This window comes from Hypanus sabinus, chromosome 13 (genome assembly GCF_030144855.1).
Source record: "Hypanus sabinus isolate sHypSab1 chromosome 13, sHypSab1.hap1, whole genome shotgun sequence".
NCBI classification, from domain to species: domain Eukaryota; kingdom Metazoa; phylum Chordata; class Chondrichthyes; order Myliobatiformes; family Dasyatidae; genus Hypanus; species Hypanus sabinus.
In genome coordinates, this window is record NC_082718.1 from 18973363 (window position 1) to 18998257 (window position 24895).

Sequence of the window (24895 nt, forward strand, 5' to 3'; positions counted from 1 at the left end):
CCTGCTATAGGTTGACTTGTTATAGAGCCTAAAGGCCAAGGGTAAGAATGACCTCATATAACGTTCTTTGGAGCAGTGCAGTTGTCTTGGTCTATACTAACAGTGCTCCTCTGTTCAGCCAGGGTGGCGTACAGAGGGTGAGAAACATTGTCCAGAATTGCCAGGATTTTCTGTAGGGTCCTTTGTTCTACTATTGCTTCTAGTGCTTCCAGTTTGACTATTATAACAGAGCCAGCCTTTCTAATCATTGTTTTGAGCCTGTTGGCATCACCTGTGTTGATGCCATTGCCCCAGCACATCACCACATAGAAGGTTGTACTGGCAACAACAGACCAATAGAACATGTGAAGGAGAGGCTTGCATATACCAAAGGACCTCAGTCTCTTCGAGAAGTATAGGCAATTCTGGACCTTCTTGTACACCTCTGTGTTGGTGCTCCACTCAAGAATGTCATGCAGGTGCATTCCCAGGTATTTGTAGGTCCTCACCACGTTCACATCCTCACCATCAATAGTAACAGGGAGCAATGCAGTGATAGTCGAGTGAAAAGATAAATGGTCTTCAAAAGCATTGCTGTGAACTGGAGGCATGTCTGAGTGCTGTACGCTACAGCGTCAGCTTCTGACACCCGCAGCGTCGATCGCTGAAGTGTGGAAGTCAGGTCAGAATGTGACGCATTGATTGCATCTTCGTAACGCTCAAGCAAAAGCATGCTTAGCACCACACAAGCCCGCAGCAAGAATGAGAGCAGTGTATGCTAAGTACAAGGCTAAACTGCTAGTGGAAAAAGCTCATGTAAAAGCTGTACTGAGTGCACTCGGAGCATGAAGCTGAGGCTGCCTTAGAGGCAAAGGTACACGAAGCAGCAGTTGACTTAGACAGCGGTGGTTGTCTCTGCGAAGGTGACTGACCATTGGTGCAAGCCCTCTAATATGACATGGTTGCACAACAGAGGATAAAATCAAAACAGTGGACCAAGATAAAAACCAGCTTCCTGTTGTGCTTCACACCAAGTCGTTTCCCAGACCTCCTCTTGAACTTGCATCCTCATTCAAACCCAAAGAATGAAGAACCCTCATTTAAGGAGCAAATTGAAAAGTGCCCAGAGTCACCCAGTTTGGAAACGCATGGGTGTTCACCTCAATGAGCTAAACAGTGCACCAAATGCAAGAGTGGCTCACCTTTTGATAAAAAGCTACCACGGAACTAACTGCACAGCCCTCATGACTGCATCAGGCTGTGATGGTAGATCACCAATGGACAATAGTTTGAGTAACATGCTGAGTCTGGCCAGAGAAGCCCTGAGCCAGTCAGTCTGAATGTGAACAAGATATTCATCAGAACCGTGACGAAGAATCTGGGGAGGATAGCAATGAGAGCTGGAAGAAGCAGTAACAATATATTGCGGAACATGAATGGATACACGGTGCAACAAACACCAGTGGTCTCCAGGAAACTGAGCCAAAAGCTTACCTATATTTCAGAAGAATTAGACCCAGATACAACTGTAAATTGAGGGCCAGCATCTTGGGCTACTGGGTCCAGTACACCTGCAGCAGAGCCAGCAGGGAGCTAGCTGAGCATCCATCAGATGTAGCTATTTCCCCGGACGCTCTGATGTTCCGGAACATCTGAAGTTCCAGGAGGCAGAACTGGTCGATTTGTTGCAGTGTTAGTGGGAGGGTAGGTCTGTTCACCCCTGCCAAATCTCGCTGACTGCAACCATATTCCCAACAACAAGCAGCACAAAATCCCCCACATTACTCTTCTACTGGCATTTTCCTGTTGTTTGACAGAGACACTACCCTTGCACGTAAGTTATGTGAGCAATGGTCGGCATGATGCTCATCGACTAGATCTGGGTTGGGTCACAGTGGGGATGCCTCATAATGGATGCTCATCAGCTCGCTGTCAGCACATTAATGTCCTGGAAAATGCATGTCGAAGTCATTTCAGACCATTTGAGAGTAGTACATTTCTGAATGAGAAGATGGTAGGAGTAACCAAGGACAGCCTTTGCAGTGATTGGCACATTTGTAAGCATCCTCTGTGTAGAGTAACTGAATCAGCAAAGGTTAAATCCTTGTTGTTCAAAGGTAGGCGTATGCAAAGGAAGTGCAGTGTATCACAAAGCAGAAGCCTCTCCAAATCTAAAGTTACCTTAAAGAACCCTGTCTCTTTCTTGACTCTGAGGCGCTCCAGTGAGTTGGAGGGTATATTAAGAGAGCCCAACTCACTTCAGAAGTACCTCACCCAGTTGTCATTCTGGGTGAGCACCCTGTCACTGGTCTGCTCATCAGACATAGCTATGAGCAAATAAGTATGTCATCAAGGACAACGTTTTCAAAGTGAGGACAGTAAAAGTTCAAAGTAAAATTTATTATCACAGTACATGCATGTCACCAAATACAATCCCGTGATTCTTTATCTGCAGACATAATTCACAAATTCGTAGAACAGTAACTAAACAGGATCTGTAAACTAAACAGGATCTGTAAATATCAGGAGCTGTAAACTGTGCAAATACAGATAATAAATAAATAGCAATAAATAACAAACATGAAATAACAAGATAAGAGTCCTTAAATGATTGTAGTTATCCCCTTTTGTTTAAGAGCCTGATGGTTGAGGAGTAGTAACTGTTTTTAATTTAATTTATTCACTTATGGGATGTGGGCATTGCCAGCTAAGCCAGCATTTATTTCCCATCCTTAGTTGCCCTTGAGAAGGTGGTGATGAGCAGCCTTCTTGAACTGCTGCAGTCCCTGAGGTGTAGGAATGCCTATCGTGTTGTTAGGGAGAGAATTCCATAATTTTGATCCAGTGACAATGAAGGAACTTCATATGTTTCCAAGTCAGGATGGTGAGTTACTTGGAGGGGGATTTCCAAGTGGTGGTGTTCCCAGGTATCTGTTGTTCTTGTCCTTCTAGATAGTAGTGGTAGTGGGTCTGGAAGGTGCTGCCTTTGGAACTTTGGTGTGTTGTTATACTGCATCTTGTAGATGGTACACGCTGCTGCAACTGTTTGTTGATGGTGAAGGAATTGGATGCTTGTGGATGGGGTACCAGTCAAGTTGGCTGCCTTGTACTGATGGTATAGAGCTTCTTGAGTGCTGATGGAGCTGTACTCATCCAGGTGAGTGGCGAGTAGTCCATTATACTCTTGACCTGAGCCTTGTAGATGGTGGACAGGCTTTGGGGAGTCAGGAAGTGAGTTGCATGCCACAGGATTCCTAGTCTTTGAACTGCTCTGGTAGCCACGGTGTTTATATAGTTGGAAAGTTCAGTTTCCTGTCAATGGTAACCCCCAGAATGTTGATAGTAAGGGATTCAGTGATGGTGATGCCACTGAATGTTGAGGAACAATGGTTAGAGCCTCTCTTTTTGGAAATGGTCATTGCCTGGCCTGAATGTTACTTGCCACTTGTCAGCCCAAGCCTCAATATTGTCCAGGTCCTGCTGCATGTGGGTATGAACTGCTTCACAATCTGAGAAGTCACAAATGATGCAGAACACTGTAGAGTCACCTGGCAAACATCCCTACTTCTGACCTTATAATGGAAGAAAGGTCATTGATGAAGCAGCTGAAGATGGTTGATCCTAGGATGCTTCCCTGAGGAACTCCTGCAGTGATGTCCTGTGGATGAGATGATTGGCTTCCAACCACCACAACCGTCTTCCTTTGTGTCAGGTATGATTCCAACCAGTGGAGGGAATCTTGGATCTGGTGGTGTGAGTCCTGAGGCAACTATACCTTCTACCTGATGGTAGCAGTGAGAAAGGAGCATGGCCTGAGTGGTGGGGATCCTTGATGGATGCTAATTTTCTACAGCAGTGTTTCATGTAGATGTGCTCAATGATTGGGAGGGTTTTACCTGTGAGGTACAAGGCAGAATCTACCACCTTTAGTAGGATTTTCTGTTCAAAGACATTGGTGTTTCCATACCAGGTTGTAATGCAGCCAGTCAGCACACTTTCCACCACACATCTACAGAAGTTTGACAAGGTTTTTGATGAAATGCCAAATCTCTGCAAACTCCTTAGGAAGTAGAGGCGCTGTTGCGCTTTCTTTGCAATAATATTTATATGATGGGACCAAGACAGGTCCTCTGAGATGGTGACAACCAGGAATTTAAAGTCATTGACCCTCTCCACCTCTGATCCTGGGATGATTACTGGCTCATGGGCCTTTGGTTTCTCTCTCCTGAAGACTACTATCAGATCCTTGGTCTTATTGACCTTGAGTGAGAAGACGTTGTTAATACACCACACAGCCAAATTTTCAATCTCTCTCCTGTGCAGTAAGACTGTTTCAAGACTAGTGTCTGGGACTGACTTTTAGTTTCAGTGGTTAAAGTTTGACGTCATAGATGTTAGGCAGGGAGTGTTCTGCCTCTAGATGCATGTTCATTTTGTATGCAGTTTGTTTTGTACAAATATCACTTCCTGCTCGTAAACTGTTTTCACATCACTTCCTGCATGGGCTAATTTGGATTTCTAAAGTTGATGATGAAAATAGTTTTTATTGTAATTAAATATAGATAAAGTTTAAGTTGTAGCTTTAATTAAACTTGAATAATTTTTGCTATTATTTGTCACTGCTTTGAATTTGCAGTTCCTATTTTCTTTCACTGGATATTGTAAATCAAAATTCTTTATAGATTTTATGTAATGGCCAGAAAGGGAGAAGGGGTGCTAAGAATGTGGTCTTGGAGCCAAGGGGGAATGCAACTCAATAAAATTTGGGGACCACTGGAGTACAATGTACAGAAGTATATGGTAGAAGGAATTAAGGGGGTACGTAGACTATTTTCTAAACGGAGCAAATTCAGAAATCAGAGATGCAAAGGGATTGGGAGTCCTTGTACTTGATTCCCTAAAGGTTAACTTGCTGCTTGATTTGTTGATAAGGAAGGTAAATACAATGTTAGCATTAATTTTGAGAGGACTGGAATATAAAAACCAGGATATGAAGTAATGCTGTGGTTTTATACGGCATTGGTCAGACTACATTTGGAGTGTTGTTGGAGTTTTTATTCATACAGCAAATCTTCAAGAGAGTCCCAAGATAATTTGGTTTCCTTCTGACAGGATGTTTTCGAAGATAATAGATGATTAACACCAGTTTCAATTATTAAAATCACCTATTTTAGCATTTTGAATATAGTCAGATAAATTTACAGAATTAGATATTTACAATGGCAGCACATCCCAACATTAAATATTCAATACAGTGGATGCAAGTTAATTGGGTCATCAGTTAATCAGGCTGCTGCTTATTTGGGACAACTCTTAAAGAACAAAAAAAAACTAGTTGAGAAAATAGCTGGGATTCCTTTCAATTATTTGGGACTCTATGCTACTTAATGGAACAGGAGACTGTTCACGAACAGTTTCCAACTAGCATAAGTCACGTGCATGTGTGTAGTTTCTAACAGCCACTCCATGCTTGTCTGATAAGATGGCGACAAGTTCAGTTGCAGCAGCTTCTATGGGGTCAACAAAAGGTGCTACTGTTGTATTTAAACACACTTTTAGTGATCTCAAGATCCTGCTACACATTAAGAACAAAGTACTGCAGGTCTACCCCATCAGAAAGTAGCTCGCTGGCAGAGAAAATGAAGGAGCTATGCAATGTGCTGCTGCCCGAGTTGAAGGAGGCTTACAGTCAAATAGCGAGTGACTGTCTTGTGATTGCAGGATCCTTTTAGACATTGTTAATGTGTTATGCTGCAGGTTTGCTTCACTGAATTATTGGTGGAGAGCAGGGATGGATGGCAGGGGAGCTACATGGCTTCAGTCGTAGTGAGGACTGGGCTTCAAGCCACTATGTTGCCAGTCTAATTTGCATGGTGTGTTTAACTGATATCCTGTTTATGCTAGCCATCTTGTATGTGCAGGGACTAGACCTCAAGCTGCAGGGTTATCTGTTTATAGCTCCCAGAAGAGAGGCGTCAGAGCTGGTGCACTCTACTGAGGGTGATGTGCATAGCGTCTGGACTGAAGTCAGTGCTGCCTCCCACCCCCCACCCCATGGGTGAATTCATCTGTCAGTAACTATTAAGAGCTAACACAGTTTTATAGTGCTTAGAGATAATGATTGTGTTCTAATTTGTTCTGCATTTCATTTAAATACATAAATTGTTACTTGGTTAAATGGTAGGCTGTCTTTTATATACCTTTGTAACTATTTACATGAAACTTTGGCTAATGGGGCAGCTGCTTAATTGGGCCAAAATAGACTGGTTGTGATGTGTCCCAATTGACCGGAATCCACTGTATCTTGAAAAAACGGAGAGGGCAGTGTAAGCCATGAAACGTTCACTTGGCTGAAGTACTGGTTGACTCAGTTGTCTAAGAACTGACTGTTGACGAACGCCTTGATGAAACACATTTTTCTCCAAAGGCTATTTGGTAATGTCACTAGTCAGTGGTGAAATAGTAAATTTTGTAAGTACTGTTGAATATTCCAGCATTCATTGTCTATTTAAAGACTTGGCATTTCTGTTTTTCTAATGTTGAGTTATAGAATTGGGGCAGAAAGAATAATTTCCGTTTGATTCCCAATGGTTACGGTGAAAAAACATATCTGGATTTTAGCGATTGTGGGTTTATGGTTTGATTTGACACCCAATGATTGCTACTTTTGGTAGCTTAGTGTTCAAATTTCTGTTGGCTTTCTGGGACCAAGATAGTAAAAATAAACTATTTTGTAATAGTAGGTTTGAAATGAAGTTGCAGTACTGGATTTCTTGAAGCCACGCCTTATTGTAAGAGGAATTTGAGCCTGGAGGGGAAAAAGAAAATTGTGTAAATTGGTGCAATATGTGGAGTTGATACATTCTTGGAGAATTATATATTTAGGAACAATGAAAAAGTAATGCACCATGGGCAGTGAATTCCATTGACTACCACCCATACAACCCAAAAAGTGGCAAATAATTTCCAATTAAATCAAGCAGATTAATATGCTATAAGAATGTGGGAAGGTGGAAGTAGATTTGTGCTCCAAAGTTCTGGCTTAAACTCAACATAGTTTAATAATTTTCTGTGCACAGGTGTAAAGGAGAACAAAGTAATTGTTACTCTAGATCAGATGCAGCACAAAGAAACCAATAAAATACCATTTAAAAAAAATACAAATACACAAGATAGTTTATCCATTGTACGTCCATGAAATGATATTAGGGGTAGGAGTGTTTGTACATACAGGTGACTCTGACAGGAAGTGTGATGATGGGGGTATAGTGGGATGCGTTAGTAGGTAGAGGTGTTGATCAACTTTATTGTTTGAGGAAAGTTACTTTTGTGGGTCTTGTGGTCCTGATATTACATAGCCTCTTCTCAGTAACAGTGGGGCAAACCATCCATGAGCAGGGTGTATGGAATCATTCTTGATGTTACTGGCCCCTTTTCAGCACCCTTCTATATATAGATGTCCCTTACCACAGGTGCACTAGTTCTGAGTTGCTTTGGGCAGTTTTGACTACCCATTGTTGAGCCTTCCTGTCCATGCAGTGATGATAGCATGCTCACTACTGCCTGCAGAAGGATTTGAGTATAGTCCAGCTCTCTTCAGCCTCCACAGAAAATAGAGGTGTTGATGAGTTTTCCTGATTGTGTAGGATAGCGGTCACCAACCTTTTGAAGCCCAAGATCCCCTACCTCGGCCTTATTGAAAGGCAAGATTGAGTTTAAATCGATTAGTTACACGCATGCGCACTGGGGCAGAAAAGACCGGAAGTAAAACCCCACAACCCGGAAGTAGAAGTAATGTAAGAACACCAGGGGTCACCCTTTTTTTTTGCACTGCGGACCAGTTTAATATTGACAGTATACTTGCAGATTGGCTGACGGGGGCGGTGTTAAACATGAACGGAATACAGCGATACTCGAAGCAGGTTCCTTAAGTCCAATATTTTGCAATTTAGTTTTCGTGGCTCTCAGCACTTAGCTTCTGTTCCGCTTGCTCACGTTTTTTCTGCTGGGAAAAAAACTCAATGGGTTTGTCTTTAAGTGCAGGGTGCTTGGACTCTGTACCAAAGCAGTTTTGAGGGCTCCATTGCCCTCCCACTGCCAGACGCCTTGGCCATGTGTGGCTGTTATCGTACTGGGGCTGTGGCGGTTGTAGTCCAGAGAGAGCGACCGAGCGAGGAGTGCGACAGGGCACCCACCCACCCGCCCCCCCCTTGTAGGATTTATTGGCCGACAAAAGTTTTGAGGGATGACTTTCAGTCGATCGCAGCGAGGTAGCTGCTCTGCTACTTACGAAACCCTGAGCCCGAATTAGGTCGTCTGCGAATATTTTAGCACTGGGTTCCCCACGAACATTCGGTGTGCTAAACAGACTTAGAGGCGGCGCCCTTCTGTCCGCATTCCAGGCCAGTAGCATCGGCACTTCTCGCCGGCTGCACGAAGCGGCTGGTTACCCGAGGCTAACCTGTGATCCCTGACGCGCTTGGGTAATGACCTCGCATGTGTTCAAGTTCAATAGTGGGTGTGTCAGGGAATGAGGAAAGGTGCAGCTGACTCATGTCATGTCCTCGCGGCCCAGTGGTTGGGGACCACTGATGTACACTGTGTAGTGCATGGCGGGGGAGCTACACTGGGCAGAAAGAACAGAGTGAAAACCACGCAACCTGGAAACAATCTCTCAACAGTATTTGTGTATTTATTTTTCTTTTTTTTTCGGGATCTTCTGGGAAAGTCTCAAAGATCGACCAATCGATCGCGATCGACAGGTTGGCGACCACTAGTGTAGGATGTGTTCTGTGACCATGTGAGGTTGTGTGAAATGAGCACACCCAGGAGTTTGAAACTGCTGTCATCTTCTACTTGTGTGCTGGTGATGTAGAGGAGTGCTGCTGATGTAGAGGGATGCAAGTAAAACATAGGACTTTTGCAGTTTTCCCCCCAATTTAGTGATCACTGGTACTTCAGCACTGATCACTTCTCAGCTCCAAATGTGGACTGTTTATTCATTTCTTTAGACTCGCCTGTATTTTGTGTGGGTTGCTCTGGATTTCCAGCATCTGCAGAATCTGATCATTATCATTACTACCCTAATGTTTAATAAAGTCACTAAGGTATTTCCTTTGGGAACATTTATAAAACAGATCCCTGGGCACCTAAATATGATTGGCAGAAGACTGTTAAATAATTGTTCTTGCTCAATGATAAATAGCAGATGTGATTCCTTCTGTGATTAACTGCCTCTACATCAATTTGTTGCTTCTGAGTAAATTTGGCTCTAAAACTACTTTTGGTCTTCAAGGATTCTTCAAGTTGAATGATATTAAAAGGTGAAAGAAACAATTTTGAATTTCAATTGCAAGAATAGAAAACTGGTCAGTAGAATAATAAGTCATCAAACTTGTCAGATGCTAGCTTTTATCACCTTGTGGAGGACTTCAGCTGCGATGCAAGATGACCAGTAAAATGAATGGCTGATACACAAGTATCTTGGTCTAAGTGATGTAAGCGTAATCATTAAAATCCATCAGAGGGCTAAATATCACATGGGCAATAATCATTGACCGGAAGTGGGATGTTCTATTATGCTGTTTTATTATGCTCCTATCCAAGCAGTTTAATATTGCATTCAGTCAAGAACTATAACTGCAGAGACCAGTCTTTTGGCCAGTGGTCCTGCCAGTACAAACAGGCAAATCTACATTTTATGCCTGAAGTTGGAATGGCCCAGAGCACATGGTCCCTTAAGTATTTACTGTTGTGGTTTTCAGTGCAATAAGCACAGCAGTCTGAGCAGAATTGGACTGTTCTGTCTTAGATCTGATAAGACTGAAGTAGCACGCAAATTTGGGACTAGAATCGTAACATCTTCAGTGGTTGAATACTTAACATTGCAGGGGCTGGTGGGGAAAAGGGGAAAGGAGATTTAAGTAGTTTATCCTCAAATTCAGAAGGATAAAATTGAAATTCACTGCATGTATTGAAACAAAATTAGACACAAATTACTAAATGGTACAAGTCGCATCGTGGAAAGAGGAACAAGTTAATGTTGATGATAAGGTGTTGAATCTACCTCTGTACACAAATGCCTGATTGCTTGGTTGGTATTTACATTATTATCTGATTTTTTTATCAGAAGGTTAAGTCTGATGTCATTTTGTCTTTTTGCATGTAATCTTCCTGCAAAGAATTTTACATCTTCCACTTTTTAATATTGGCAAGATTATAAATTTTGTGGAAAGTAGCATTTAGACCTTGAAGAGGCGTTATTTACCGTAAGCTTCTTGCAAAATGGCTGATTCTCTCCTCCTTCTCTCCCCCCCTCCCCCCCCGGGGCGGTTCAGTTTATTGTTATGATGTCATGAGCATAAATGTTTATTTTTACACTTGTATTTGTATTAATTGATCAATTCTTAAATAAAGCATTGTGCTTACAATTAATTTGAAATCATGAAGCAGCATACTGTAGTTGTCATTTATGAAGTAAACATTTCTATCTTCTGTTTTAGAATGTAGCAGAAGTTAAAATATATTTTAAAAGGGGGATTTTCCCCCAAGTGTCTAGAAGCAGTATATTTACACTTGAGTGCAACAGGAGAAATGCTCAGATGGTATTATGTTAATTTAATTTTCAGGATTAAATTTATACCATAAATTTTATAGGATATAATTGAATGTACTTAAATTTAAAATCTGTCATGGCTATCCAGAATTCCCTTAGTATTGCAGAGTTAATTAATCTGTAATATGAATTACTGCACATCTATTGCTTGCTTCAGCTTGTGCAGTACGCCCAGATATGGCCAAGATATTGAATTAATATCTGAAGTTGAACAAATCCCCAAGAACTTTATATTCAATCCATAATAGTTTATTGATGCTAAATTTTATGCGCACTTTACAGAAAAATCTGGAGGGAATGAATAATCTTATTTCAAAATGAGGATTATGCAATTTAAGTGGTAGATATGCAACTAATACTATTAAACTTTGACACTGTAATCTACCTGTGCTATCTAACAGCAAACATTTTATATGAAATCCATTGACATTCTAAGTAAATGTTTCATTTATATTCCAATGTTTCTAGCTCTTAGAATTGCTATATCATTTTGATCTAAATTTATTCTTGGACAGTAATCTGCAATATACTGTGAGCAAAAGTTGAATCTTCAAGATATTGTAAGCTTTTAAGTTATTAGAGCTATTCAAAGGGCATTGAGGTAGTTTAATACTTTCAAAAGATGAATTTAACCATATTTAATGCTGAAGACACCTTTTCATTTATGGCAACATGTGCAAATTGCTGGAGGAACTCAGTAGGCCAGGTAGCATCCATGGAAATGAATAAACAGTTCACCATTTCAGGCCAAGACCCGTCATAACACAATTAAGTGTGCCTCTCAACCACTTCACTTTCTATTTATTTAGGTTGAAGTCCTGGGGGGATGGTTGCCCATAATGTGTTTTTTATAAATCACTTTTTGTAATGACTGTTCATGGTATTGTTATTTGGCAGTAAGATCACACCACTGTGTCCAATCCATCTTTGCTAGTGCATACAGATTTCAGTGAAGAAACTTGCAAATACATATGATTTTTCAAATGGTATTGATTTAGTCATAGTGGCTTGTGAGTTAAATCTAATCTGGAGGATGCTTAAGAGTTTCCCACAATTTGAAGTTTCGAGAAACATGACTGAATTCTGCTGTTGGGTTGTACTTTTACTGATGCTTTATTTGTACTCAGCTACACTTTGGATGTAATCACTTTTGGAAGGTTCTTTTTACAGAAAACTGATAAAACCTATTCTAGATGGGATGTTATTGGCTCTTTGTTTAGTTTGCCTTTAATGGAATGCATTGTTTAGTGGAGCTGTTTGAAATAACTTCCAGTTATACTATTTTTAGACCTTAAATGTTTTGGAATTAGCTGTTCAGAGTCTTGAGTCAGATCGCTTTTTGAAGCTATGTTGCAATTGTCAGGGACCTAGACATTTAAAGTTAAATCATTAATATGGTTAAGAGACGTGGCTGAGTAATATTTGAGAAATTATAGGGAAACTACCAAATATGGGCAACGGGAATTTCAATTTTGACAGTGTTTGAGTGGTTTTCAAGATTTTTGGATTGGAAATACTCAAGAACTTGCGTATATTGTTGTCACACAGTTCAAAGTTTTCTTTCAACAGATTGAATAACTAGCAAAGATAACATTATAGAACACAAAGTATTAAAAATGGAAACTATTCCAAGCAGTAATTTATTTCATGTTTTGTTCTGCCACAATGTAAGAATTCTGTGGTTACCAGAGTCTAATTTGTACTTTTTTTTCCCCCCCAAAAGCATAAATGGTCCTCTCTTTGCCCTCCCCAATACCACCATTTTATAAAAAAATTTTGATCCATTAGGATCATTGCCAATCAGGGCATGCCCTCTGAAGAGCCTCGAGCTAATGTTGCAGCTCTATAAAACTGGTCAGACAGCACTTGAAATTTTCTGTTGAGTTCTGCTCACCTCACTATAGGAAGGATGTGTAAAAATTTAAAGGCTGCAGAGTAGAGTTACTAGGGTGCTGCCCTGATTAGAGAGTGTGTCCTATGAGGATAGTTTGAGCAAGGGCTTTTCACTTTGGAATGAAGGAGGATGAGAGTTGTCTTGTTGGAGGTGTACCAGATGATAAAAGGCATAGATTGAGTGGATAGCCAGAGACTTTTTCCTAGGGTGGAAATGGCTAGAATGAGGGGACATCGTTTTAAGGTGATTGGAGGAACGTATGGGGGGCTGGTTGTCAGAGGTTAGTTGTGTACACAAAGTGGTGGGTGTGTGGAACATGCTGCCAGAGGTGGTGGTAGATGTGGATGTATTAGGCACATTTAAGAGGCTCCTAGATAGAAAAATGGAGGGCTATGTAAGTGGGAATGGTTAGATTGATCTCAGGATATGTTAAATGGTCAACACAACATTGTGAGCCGAAGGACCTGTACTGTGCCATTTGTTCTCTGTTAATAGTGTCAGGAAGGAACAGCTTCTTCTCCCTCATAGCAGATTTCTGATGGTCCATGAATGATACCTCGTTATTCCTTTTTTTTTGCACTATTTATTTTGTATTAATGGTGTCATTATACTTCTGCAAAATAACAAATTTCACACATTATGAGACAGTGATAATAAGCCTGATTGTGAAGAATATGGCATATTTGGCAGCAGAGCCATATCAGTTGTATCCAATCCATCCTTGCTTGTATGTGTGGATACCTCGCTGGAAAACAATGCAAAAGGGAATGAGTGAAAATCTTGGTTAGTTCCTTTGTCCCCTCATTGAAGTGGGACTAATTGTTTGCTATATTGTCTGTCTTAGTAATTTGTTGTGCAAAAACTGGGGAACTTGAGTTTTGTTTGTGAGGAGAAGGTGAAAACAATTTGAGAAAGGTTGGTGAGAAAATTGTCAAAATATTTTACTGATGCTGTAGTAAAATTCAATTAGAACAATGCCATCCATAGTCACAGCAAGAAATGTTTGAACTGAAACTGAAAACTGACCAAATGCTCGGCTTAGCAGATGGTGATCTGGGTTTGCTAGGGACAAGTTCCATTCTTCAGTGTGTTCTGTACTGAATTAGGGCTGTATGTTCAGGTTGTGGTTCAGTATCAAACTGAAAATTCATATGCACTAATGTCTGATGGGATATTTTGCCTTGTCAAGGTTTTTTTGAGTAATCAAAGGTAATTGGGTATTCGTATCTCTTTTTTTCAGGCTGTTGCTATTGATTGGACTAAATAAATATTGCAGTGTTTTGAGAATTAATACTTGTGAGACCATGAAAATTACACTAATGAATATAAATACATGAAGAAGAGTTTTTTCATGAAAGAGGATAGTTCATGCATGTTGCTGCCAAACATTTGTTTCCAGTTACTGTGTTAGCATCAGTTCAAAAATAAATGATCAATGAATATTGCTGAAATTATTGGGCATAGTGGCACCTCTCAGTCAATCTATTCCACTTTTAAACACAGTACCCAGTTGGAGTAAAATTACAGAGACTATGCACAAAGTTTCAGCCATTTTAAATCTGACTATTTAGATGGTTTGTTATCCTCCAAGTAGATCTCCCTGGCACATTCCAGGTTTAAATGAATTGTATACAGATCCATTAAAGTGATTTATTTTTAGTTATTAAACTGTATATTGCACTTGAGTTAGAAGTGTCAGTCTCCACTACTTAAATTTTACAGCCTTCAATTCTCTTTTTGCTATATTTAGCCAGATAGTAGAAAATCAAAATGTTGCGTGTGCACTGACAATCTGAATAAAGGCATAACATGTTAACAATACTAAGACTGCAAATTTGGTGATGGGGAGGGGAACAATTGATCATTTATGTCAGAGATTAGATTAGGCTGTGAATATAATGGGCAGAGGGAGTACTTTTTTCAGTGTTTTTAAGGGACAATACATGTGATATTCAGGTCTCCAACTGGCCAATAACTGCATTGCACAAAGGAAGTTGTCATCTTGCCATGCAACTTCCAAGGTTTAAAAAGAAATTGTTCACTAAGGTAGCAGGTGTGGAAAATCGGTGAATGTTTTCTTGACTTAGTGCTTGTAGTTGGTTCTGGTCTAAATCTACCAAGTGAGAGAATAGTCCAATCCAGATATAGGAAGTTTTAAAGAATTGAAACTGAGTGGGGGAAAAATCAAAATTGAAGTCTCAAGTGCAAAGAAAAAAAATATACTACCAGGATCCTTAGTACAGAATTCTGCTGGAAGTTTTAATTTAAGGCATCATCTGTGATATAAATTATATCAGTGATATTTATTATGATTTGTCACACCAGGAAATGTCTCTTTTGCATCAAATCTCTGTAGTTGAGTGAGGTTTATGCAGTTCCTCTCTTCTGTAAAGGTTTCCACAGCTGCTTCAGTTAAGCCTTTCACCAGCTTGCATCAATGTAAAACCATTTTTTCAATGTACACTGTTCCCATCCTTAAACAATATCTGATTAGAAAGGCAAAGCCTCCATTTTTAAGGGCACTTCGGAATTCATGATTTTGTCAGATATTTTGTTTGGCAACCTAATTTGATGATAATATCTGTTGCTTTCTGACAAACTTCTCTAACCCACAACATCGTCCCCATTTCCCCACCACCAGCTTCAGCTTTACTAAACACTCAGACTTAGCCATTTTTAAAAAAAGGTATAACTTGTATTACATTCTAATTATAGTTTAACGGATTTGAAACATTTTTGTTCACTTCTATGCATTTGACTCAGTCGTTTCTAATGTGAATTTATATAACAGCTTTCAGTGTGTATCAGGTTAGAAGAACAGAATCGTCAAAGCATAAATTTAACTTAAACTTCTGGTCATTTAATATTTCCTCACCATGTTCCTGCAAAATTGTATCTCTTTAGTTTCCTGAGCAGGCAGTTCGGCTATAACGCATTTCCATAAAGGTTGTTTATAAAGTTATAAATTTGGGCTGAATTAGTCATAGGTTTGTTTTGTTCAGGAACAAGCAAACCACTGCAGAGTTACTTTGGAAATTGACGAATGCAAAAAAAAGTCTTCCTTTGGGGAGTGGAAACAGTGGTTTATGTGTCCCAGTAGCAGTCACAATTGTCTCTTAAGAACACAGGCTGCAAGTTTCACCATAGGATGCCATTGGAAATTGACAAGCAACTGCTTCTGTGATACCTTAATTAATCTAGTAATGAAACAAACTTGTGGCTGTTTAAGGCACCTTTGCTTCTGAGAAATCTGCAGTGGAAAAATAATTTTCCTGTATGTCTTAACTGTAGGAAAATTATCTCTGCGGGTGGGGTGGTGTGGTCTTGACATTCCACCCTCCCCCCATTTGACTATTGATAATTGTATTTATAATGTGATTTTCAATAATACAAGGATTCCTTGGAATACACCTACTGCAATAGAGCAGAAATACCTATATCTCATGCTCCTATTTAGCCATTTTTTGTAATGTACTCCTGGGATTATTTTAAGTAAATGTACATTAATTTATCCTAGCAATTTACTGAAAATGAAAAAAAAATGCTGACACTGGAAATATTAAAATATTAACTGTTTCCTTCTGCTCTTGACCAATTTACTTTGTGTATTGGTACTTAATATTCTTTAATTTCTTAAACAACATACAAGGCCTTTAGGCAAACATAAATAACAACCAAGGCTTTTCATTTTGAAATGTAAAAAGTTTAGGAATACTAGGTTGTTCAGAATAAACCCAGTTAAAATCTTAAGCAGAAGAGATTTCTGCTGATGCTCAAAATATAGAGCAGCAACACACAAAAAACTGCAGGAGCAGGTCAGGCAGCATCTGTGGAGAGGAATAAGCAGTTAACATTTTGGACAAAGACCCTTCAGGCCATTTAAAATTGGCTTCCTCAAGGAGAATAAATAAAATTACACCTTGATGAAAGTGCTTTGAAACAGCCAGTGTTCAGTTTTTGATATAGGTATTCTGAATTAAAGCAAGCAAGAGATGGAAGATGATATAATAAAGGAAATAATTAAGGGAAATATTGCTTATGTATTTGAGGGAGGAAGCAGTTTGATAAACTAGTTTTTGTGACTGGCTAGGCATGATTAGCAGTAGTTTTGTTAGTTTACTATAAAATGGAGTTGGGAAAAGGAAAATATTCAGATTATATTAAATAATTGCATTACCGAGGCTTAAGCAAGAGAAAATCTGCAGATGCTGGAAATCCGAGCAACACACACAAAATGCTGGAGGAACTCAGCAGGGTCGAAACATCGGCTGTACTTTTTTTTTCCATAGATGCTGCCTGGCCTGCTGAGATCCTCCAGCAATTTGTGTGTGTTGCATTATCGAGGCTGGTAGCACAATGAAAGATTGAACTTAATGCTTCCTGGGTATGGAAAATACTTTTTAAAAATCTTATGAATTGGGAATGAGTGCAGTAAAAGAAGTTTGCATCTTGTTAGTTTTGTTCTCATTGCTTTCCATTGAGGATGTAGGTGTAATTTACAAAAAATAATTGGTTGGAGACAATAATTAATCTGATATTGTTCTCTCTCCTTTTCAAGATGAGGGACTGTTCCCTCAAAGCTGTGCAGGTGTGCAGCTGCACAGTAACTGACATGCTCCTGCACACATACCCTTTGTGCAGCTGGAAGTCTCTTGCATATAATGTTAATATAATTTTGAAGTTACATTGGTGAATATAATCCATAAATTTCCTAAATGATAAATGCTTCCTCACCCTTCCCTTTCTCCCATAGCTTTCTGTCCTCCACTATTAGATTCCCCCTTCTCCAGCACTTTATCTCTTTCACCGATTGACTTCTCAGCTCTTTACCGCATCCCTCCCCCTCTCCTGGTTTCATCTAGCACCGACCACCTTGCACTTTCTCTTCCCCTCCTCCAACCTTCTTTCTTTGATTTGGTATCTTTTTTTCTCTGGCTCCAATGAAGGGTCTTAGCCTGAAACATCGACTGTTGACTCTTCCATAGATGGTGCCTGGCCTGCTGAGTTCCTGCAGCATTTTGTGCTTGAATTTCCAGCATCTGCAGATTTTTTCTTATTTGGGATTTAAAGTACTACACAGTTTTCAAGCCTTGTGAAAAAAAATAATAAGTTCCTGCACAGAGCAATAGTTGGCCCGCACAGCTGTCTTAAAAGAAAATTAGTAGGAACGTTGGACAGATACAAGTTGTATTCAAATAGATAGAATTTTCTCTGGTGAATTATCTTAACGAAATTTAAAACATAAGATTTTAAATCTTGTAATTACTGAGACTTGTACTGCAGGAAGCAGAATGTTCAATTCATATGACTGTGAAATAGAAATAAGATTATTGCCACATTTGCTTCTCAATGTTCCGAAGTGAAAACAAACCAGGGCACCAAAAGACCTGGCACAGTAAAATACTTCTAGTTGGAATGCTGTACAGTATTTTCCTCAATTCAGTTGAATGGAAATCAATGCAGCATCCCTTCAGTATTGCATTGGAGTGCCACTTTGAACTTTTTAAGCTCAATATAGGTGATCCCTCTGCTGCGGCAATTTGGGTAATGGAAATTGGTCCTTGTAGAATTCACAAATCTTTACCAAAAATCTTGGATATGGAACAGAAACTTGTTCTTATGAAATTTAAGTTGGGGAAAAAAGATGTTTTGTTTTCAACTCATTTTTCTTGATGTTTTTACGGATGATGGGCCTTGACATTACAGAAATTTCTGAAACTTAGAATTATGGGAATGCATCCCTCCCACCACACCCCCTATATTCCCATAGTGCAGAGGTCACCTATCTGATTGATTTAGATGAGATACTGTAATTTTCTAACTGAAAGGAATACACCTGGAACTGCTATATAGCATATCATTACCAGGGCAAATAAAATATACTCCTGCCTGTGTCTAGATTTCATTGGTGAAGTAACTTTCTAAATGTGGGATTTGACATGTCCTTGTGTGCTCTAGGAAAATCAGTATTTTTCTGGTGAAACAGTAAATTTATTTTGTAATGAAAATTGATTTTATTTTGGGTACTCTCCCTCCTCATTCTAACCTTATGGTGTTTGGGTCAGACAGCTTGGTTAGACACTGGATCAGGGTTGTAGTGGGTGGGGTAGGGGAGGACTGGAAGAGGAGTGTGACAGAAATATTGTTTTACATAAACTACATTTGATTTTTGTTTCCATGTGTTCACAGGTGCTGGGGAATCTGGCAAGAGCACCATTGTTAAACAAATGAAGTAAGTGCTGTGTTTTTGCTGGGCACTAGATGTCTGTGGGGAGGGGATGGTGGGTTATGCTGGGGTGCATATCAGAAAATAACCAATTTTTGTATTAAGAAATTATGTTATTACACTTTTTTGTCTGCAGGATTATACATGAGGCTGGTTATTCAGAAGAAGAATGTAAGCAATATAAAGCTGTTGTGTACAGCAATACAATTCAGTCCATTATTGCCATCATTCGAGCAATGGGAAGATTGAAGATAGACTTCGGCGATTCTGCGAGAGCAGTAAGTATAATGGCAAAATTCTAACTAATTTCATGGTCACCCAAGGTCTAATCTTGAGAATGCTTTTCCAATGCAAATGAAAGATTAAACATGGGCCAAGCTTGAGAAATTTGAACTTGATAGTTCAATGAAACCATCAATATGGTAGGAAGGATGAAGAAGATCCATTTATTTCATACCAGTGTCAATTCAAAATGCGTCTAATCAAGTATGTGCATGGATTATTTGCAACCTTTCTTTGACTTGGTCTTCACATTCCATGCATCATTGCGGATTATCAATTTAATGAAAGGGAGACTAATAGTGTTTTTCAATTTCCATTTCAGAATCAAAATCAGGATCAGGTTTAATATCACTGGCATGCGTCGTTAACTTTATTTTGTGGCAGCTGCACATAAAAATACATAATTTTTAAAAAACTAAATTACAATACAAAGTATATAAACATTTTTATTAAATAGTGCAAAAAGAGAGCAAAAAAAAGTAATGTAATGTACAAAGGTTCGTTGCCCATTCAGAAATCATTTGGCAGAGGGGAAGAAGTATAGCGGTTAGTGTAATGCAATCCCGACATCTGCTGTAAGGAGTCTCAGCTCCTCCTCCCCATGGAATGCGTGGGTTTACTCACGTAGCCATTGCATATTGTCCTGTAGTTGAGGTTAAATCGTGGTTGTCAGGGGTTGCTGGGCGTGCAGCTTGAAGGATTAGAAGGGTCTATTCTTTACTGTCTCTAGGTAAATAAAAAATAAGGTGGTTCCTGAAATGTTGAGTGTGTGACTTGAGGCTCCTGTACCACCGCCTTGATGGTAGCAATGAGAAGAGGGCATGTCCTGGGTGATTGGGATCTTTTAGAGACATCACATTTTGAAGGTGTCATCGATGCTGGGGAGGCTAATGCCCATGATGAGTTTACAACATTCTGTAGTTTTTCCTGATCCTATGTAATGGCCCCTCCATACCAGAGTGTGATACAGCCAGTTAAAGTGTCTTCCAATCCTACTCCTTTGGAATCAGAATTTGATACATTATGAAATTTGCTTGTCCTTTATATGTAAAAATACTCCTGTAACTTGTAGGCTTTTAACACCCAGTTTCAAGTTGCTGATGCCAGTTCAGGTAAGCTTCTCCATTTGCTCACGTTGATAGATGGTGAGCAGATCCTACTCAAAATATGGCTCCTAGTCACCAGCTTTGCTGAAATCAACACATTTATTTTGCCGTGCCAATGGAAACACGAATCACTTGAAAAGGTTGCTGCAGTCAGAAACACATCATAATAAAAATGCTATTTAAAATATTTAGTTCATAATACGGTTTCTTATTTATTTGCACTGGTACTGTCTTTAAATGTAAGCTGTTTTAAAATATTGTGTTTTAATACAAGTCATAGTTCTTCTGGCTAGAATAACATTCTTTTGAAGATTTGTTTACTTTGAGTTATGGTGTGTCATTAAAATAATTTTACGTTAATGTTAATAGAAGTTGCCATTCTCATACCTGAACAAAGCATGGTCTAGTGTAGAAAAATGCACCAATTTAGCATGCTCTAGGCAAACATTAGGTTCTATTGTTTCTTTTTCATTAAGGATGTTTTTGAAATCTATTTTCATTCAAGATATCAACATTTTCTCTTAGGATGATGCTCGCCAGTTGTTTGTCTTGGCTGGTGCTGCAGAAGAAGGTTTTATGACGGTGGAACTTGCAGGCGTAATCAAAAGACTCTGGAAGGATAGTGGTGTTCAGGCATGTTTTAGTAGGTCCAGAGAATATCAACTGAATGACTCTGCTGCATAGTAAGTATGATACACTATGGCAGTCACAGAAAATAGGGAAACACCACTGCTTCAGAACTCAAAGCAATTTTAAACTATGAAATGAATGAGAATTTGTAGTTTAAAAAAATTGATGTTCCAAGTCTTGTATTGTAGGTAATGTGGTACCTCCAAACATTGCAAGCTTTTATATAGCTTATTTTATATCGCAAGTTGCAGCATTTTATCTGGGAAATGTCAGCTGGACAATTCAGGGCTAATCTAAAAAAGACTTTCAGTGGAAGTGAATCAGAGCTGTTAAATGGTCGCACATCTAACAATGTCATATTTGTAAATGACATTCAGCAACTAGTGCAGATTTCCTTAGTAGCTTCTAACTCAGGTTTGATGTGAGACCAACTGCTTGAATACAAAGGCTTGCAGTAATCTAGACGCATCAGAATCAATGTATTTTGGCCTAATTAAGTGGCTGCCCGAATTAATTTCATTGAGATAGAAACATAGAAGACCTACAGCACAATACATGCCCTTTGACCTACAGTGCTGTGCTGAACATGCACTAACTTTAGGAATTACCTAGGGTTACCCATAGCCCTCTTTTTCTAAGCTGCATGTACCTATCCAAGAGTCTCTTAAAAGACCCTATTGCATCCGCAGTTTTTAAAAAGGTATAAAATAGACAAGCTGCTGTTTAACTGAATAATTATGTATTTAAATAAAATGCAGTGTTACTTAGAACGCTACCAATACTACTGCAGAGCTATAAAACTGTTAGTTCTTAATAGTTATTGACAGAGGGATTTTTCCAGTGTATGCTACCATGTTCTTTTAATTGACTAAGTGAACAAAATCAGTGCAGACAATGGACAGTGGTAAGGAATTAGTTCTTGGGATGAGGAAAGGGGGAAATGCTTTCAAACGTTTATTATATCAACTTAGACTTAAGGATTTTACTAAAAGTTCATGGAAACTTTGAAAAAGATTTGAGAATCACCGTAGTGTTGATCACTTTTTTTTTTGCTTTCAGTTATCTGAATGATTTAGATAGAGTTGCACAAGCAAGTTACATTCCAACTCAGCAAGATGTTTTGAGGACCAGAGTTAAAACAACAGGCATTGTGGAGACTCATTTCACGTTTAAGGACCTGCACTTTAAGTAAGTGTTGTAATTCTTACAATTATTTTTGTTATAATTTAATCACATCACTGATCAAAACTTTTGTTTTGAAACTTGAAAATGAGCACAAAAAAGCTTTAGGTTGCTATTTCACCAAAATATGGATTGTCCAGTAAATTGAGCAGTATGTGTTGTAGCCATGTGTGATGACTACTTTTGAGTCAGTTTAACTTTGAATTCAGTGTAAGATGCAGTACAAAAACACTATTATGCAGTTCTCATTTAAGAGGCATTGTTTCTCAGTTTTAATTTTGCATCATTATCACTTTGGCTATAAGTGTAGATTCTGTAGACCATAATTCAGTTATCTTACTGTAGCATAACTAGACTTTTGTTTTGGCAAGAATTTTCTGCAGAAAATTTTGAATCATTTAAGCAAGTTGCCAAATACGTTCAAATGATAAGAATACAATTGAGAAGTGGCTTGGAAAGAGCTTTGAACAGTACGGTATATGTCATCTCATGATTGTATCCATATGAAACGATTACAGTGAGATTGGGGTATTTTCCATTCTTTGGGTGCTATTCAGTCGTTAATAGTCATTATTAAAAAGCATAACACTTTCTATGAAGTTCTAAATGTTGTCAGGCTGAATTGAAATACCAAAGTTTGGATAACCAAGCTAGCTCATAGAATTTCCTAAAATGCTTCAAATATAAATGCATTCTTAAAGGTGTAGGCTAATGTGGCAATTTTTATTCACAATATTTTCAATTTGCTAGCAACAATGTTTATTCATATCTTCATATTTTGAAAACTTGAGATAGTGAAGAGCCATCCAGCATAGCTGGGTCTAAGATTAGATTTCAGGGAGGAAAGCATTTTTCCTTCCCCAAAGGATGTAAATGAATCAGATAAGCTTTTGTAACAATCTACTAGGTGCACAATTACTTTATCAAGGCTATTTTCATTTTTATTTCATTTTTTTTTCATTATAAATTTTATTTCCTCAGCTACCTGTAAGAATTTGTAATTTGTACTTTGAGATCAGTGAATCGGATCTCTAGCTGTACTGCAAGTCCGTTATACTACACTGCGCTGCTGCAGTGGTTAAGCAACACCTGGGTCTGCTACATTCAGGCTGCATCCTTGTCTGTTATTGATTTGATGGTTTGAGTAGGCAGTGCTTTGGTTTGTGATTTTCAGAATTCAGATGATCTGTCCAAATTTTTTGTAATGTTTTTAATGGTTGAGTTGAGGACTGTTTGTATTACAGTTCAATATGTCAAGCACATGGCTGGGGTAACTACTGTATCTATAGTTGTCCATTATGTACTTATAAAAACATGTCCTTCTCAAGCTTCTTACTTCATCTTCCTGCATCCATTTAATTTGTCCTATCACCTTCTAGCTTGTCTTCCTTCCCCTATCCTCTTCTTATTCTAGCATTTCCCCCTTTCCTTTCCAGTCCTATGAAAGATCTCTGCCTGAAACACTGACCGTTTACTCCTTTGCTGCCTGACCTACTGTGTTCCTCCAGCATTTTGTGTGCTGCTTTGAATTTCCAGCATCTGCAGGATCTCTTGCCTTTCTCAAGTACACCAACCTTAGTGACCTGAATTGATGGATTTCTGTGCGGTCTTCTTAAGTTGATTACATCAGATGTTTTTAAATGCAAAAAAATTCTCTGGTCTTTCCTCTTAGAATGTTTGATGTGGGAGGCCAGAGGTCTGAGCGCAAAAAGTGGATCCACTGCTTTGAAGGAGTAACTGCCATTATATTTTGTGTGGCTCTCAGCGATTATGATCTTGTGCTTGCCGAAGATGAGGAGATGGTAAGTGGATGAATGATGCTCTTTTAAAGTGGGTCCTAGATAGATGCATTCTGCTGCTTTTTTTTTCCCCAACCCACTTTCTGATAATTACTTAAAGGTAGTCGTCTTGCGTTCTTAGTCACCAAAGGCAAGTAATCTGTTCCTGATGCTGAAGTGGCATTCTTGTATTAGTTCAGATTCAGGGTACAATGCTGTTTGTTGGTGCAACATTGTGGATGGAATAAGGCTATTTACTGAACCAAAAATTTCATTATTGGTGATTGGCATCTGGAAAAGGTGAGTGGGGAAAACTGCAGTATCTATTTGGATACTGCTATGTACGTTTAGCTGTAGGGTCAAAATATCATTTGCAAAGAGCAGGAAGCAGAAGGAGTGGAATCTACAAATGCATATTATTGGGGAGTAATCATAAGTATTGAATTATTTTGCAACAAATTAGCATTGAACAGTTCAGTACCACAGGTCATAGTTGTTTTTTTTTAAAATGTAATTAGAACAATTTTAACAAGTGACATGTCCGCAGAATATTTAAAAATTGAACTATCACTGAAATGTCATTTTTCATTAGTCAACTATGTTGATTCTTTTTTTGTGTACATACTGGTCTCTGACCCATCTCAACACGCAGCACTCTGTCTTTTGTAAAGCTATCCCTGATGGAGGTGTTAATGGCTGCAAAATATGTTAATTTCACAAAAGTAGTTGATAGCCTTCCAACTTGGTGAAAAGATTTGCATGGATTGGTCTTTTAAGAATGTTTTCATGTTGGTGTTACACTTGAAGACAAAAATATCATGGGATCAATTTCAATAGAAGCAACACACACAAATTGCTGAAGGAACTCAGCAGGCCAGGCGGCGTCTATGGAAAAGAGTACAGTTGACCTTTCGGGCTGAGACCCTTCAGCAGGACTGGAGGAGGAAAAAGATGAGTAGAGTTAAAGTGGGGGAGGGGAGGGAGAAACACAAGAAGATAGGTGAATCCATCACCTTGTTTTCTCCACACCCCCCCCCCCCCAAACACTGTTCATCTTTTTTTCTTCAGTCCTGCTGAAGGGTCTCAGCATGATACGTTGACTGTACTCTTTTCCATAGATGCTGCCTGGCCTGCTGAGTTCCTCCAGCATTTTGTGTCTGTTGCTTGGATTTCCAGCATCTGCAGATTTACTGTTGTTTTCAG

At 39.0% G+C, this 24895-nt stretch overlaps 1 protein-coding gene across 1 annotated transcript in view; it reads left to right on the forward strand.

Annotated features, from left to right (window-relative positions):
- The window catches only part of gnai1 (guanine nucleotide binding protein (G protein), alpha inhibiting activity polypeptide 1), a 40395-nt gene that overhangs the window by 9539 nt on the left and 5961 nt on the right, over positions 1 to 24895 (forward strand). The window contains exons 2-6 of the mRNA XM_059987249.1: positions 18678 to 18720; positions 18851 to 18992; positions 20628 to 20785; positions 21792 to 21920; positions 23587 to 23716. Of these exons, the coding sequence (XP_059843232.1) occupies positions 18678 to 18720; positions 18851 to 18992; positions 20628 to 20785; positions 21792 to 21920; positions 23587 to 23716 (602 nt within the window). The remainder of the gene's footprint in view (positions 1 to 18677; positions 18721 to 18850; positions 18993 to 20627; positions 20786 to 21791; positions 21921 to 23586; positions 23717 to 24895) is intronic.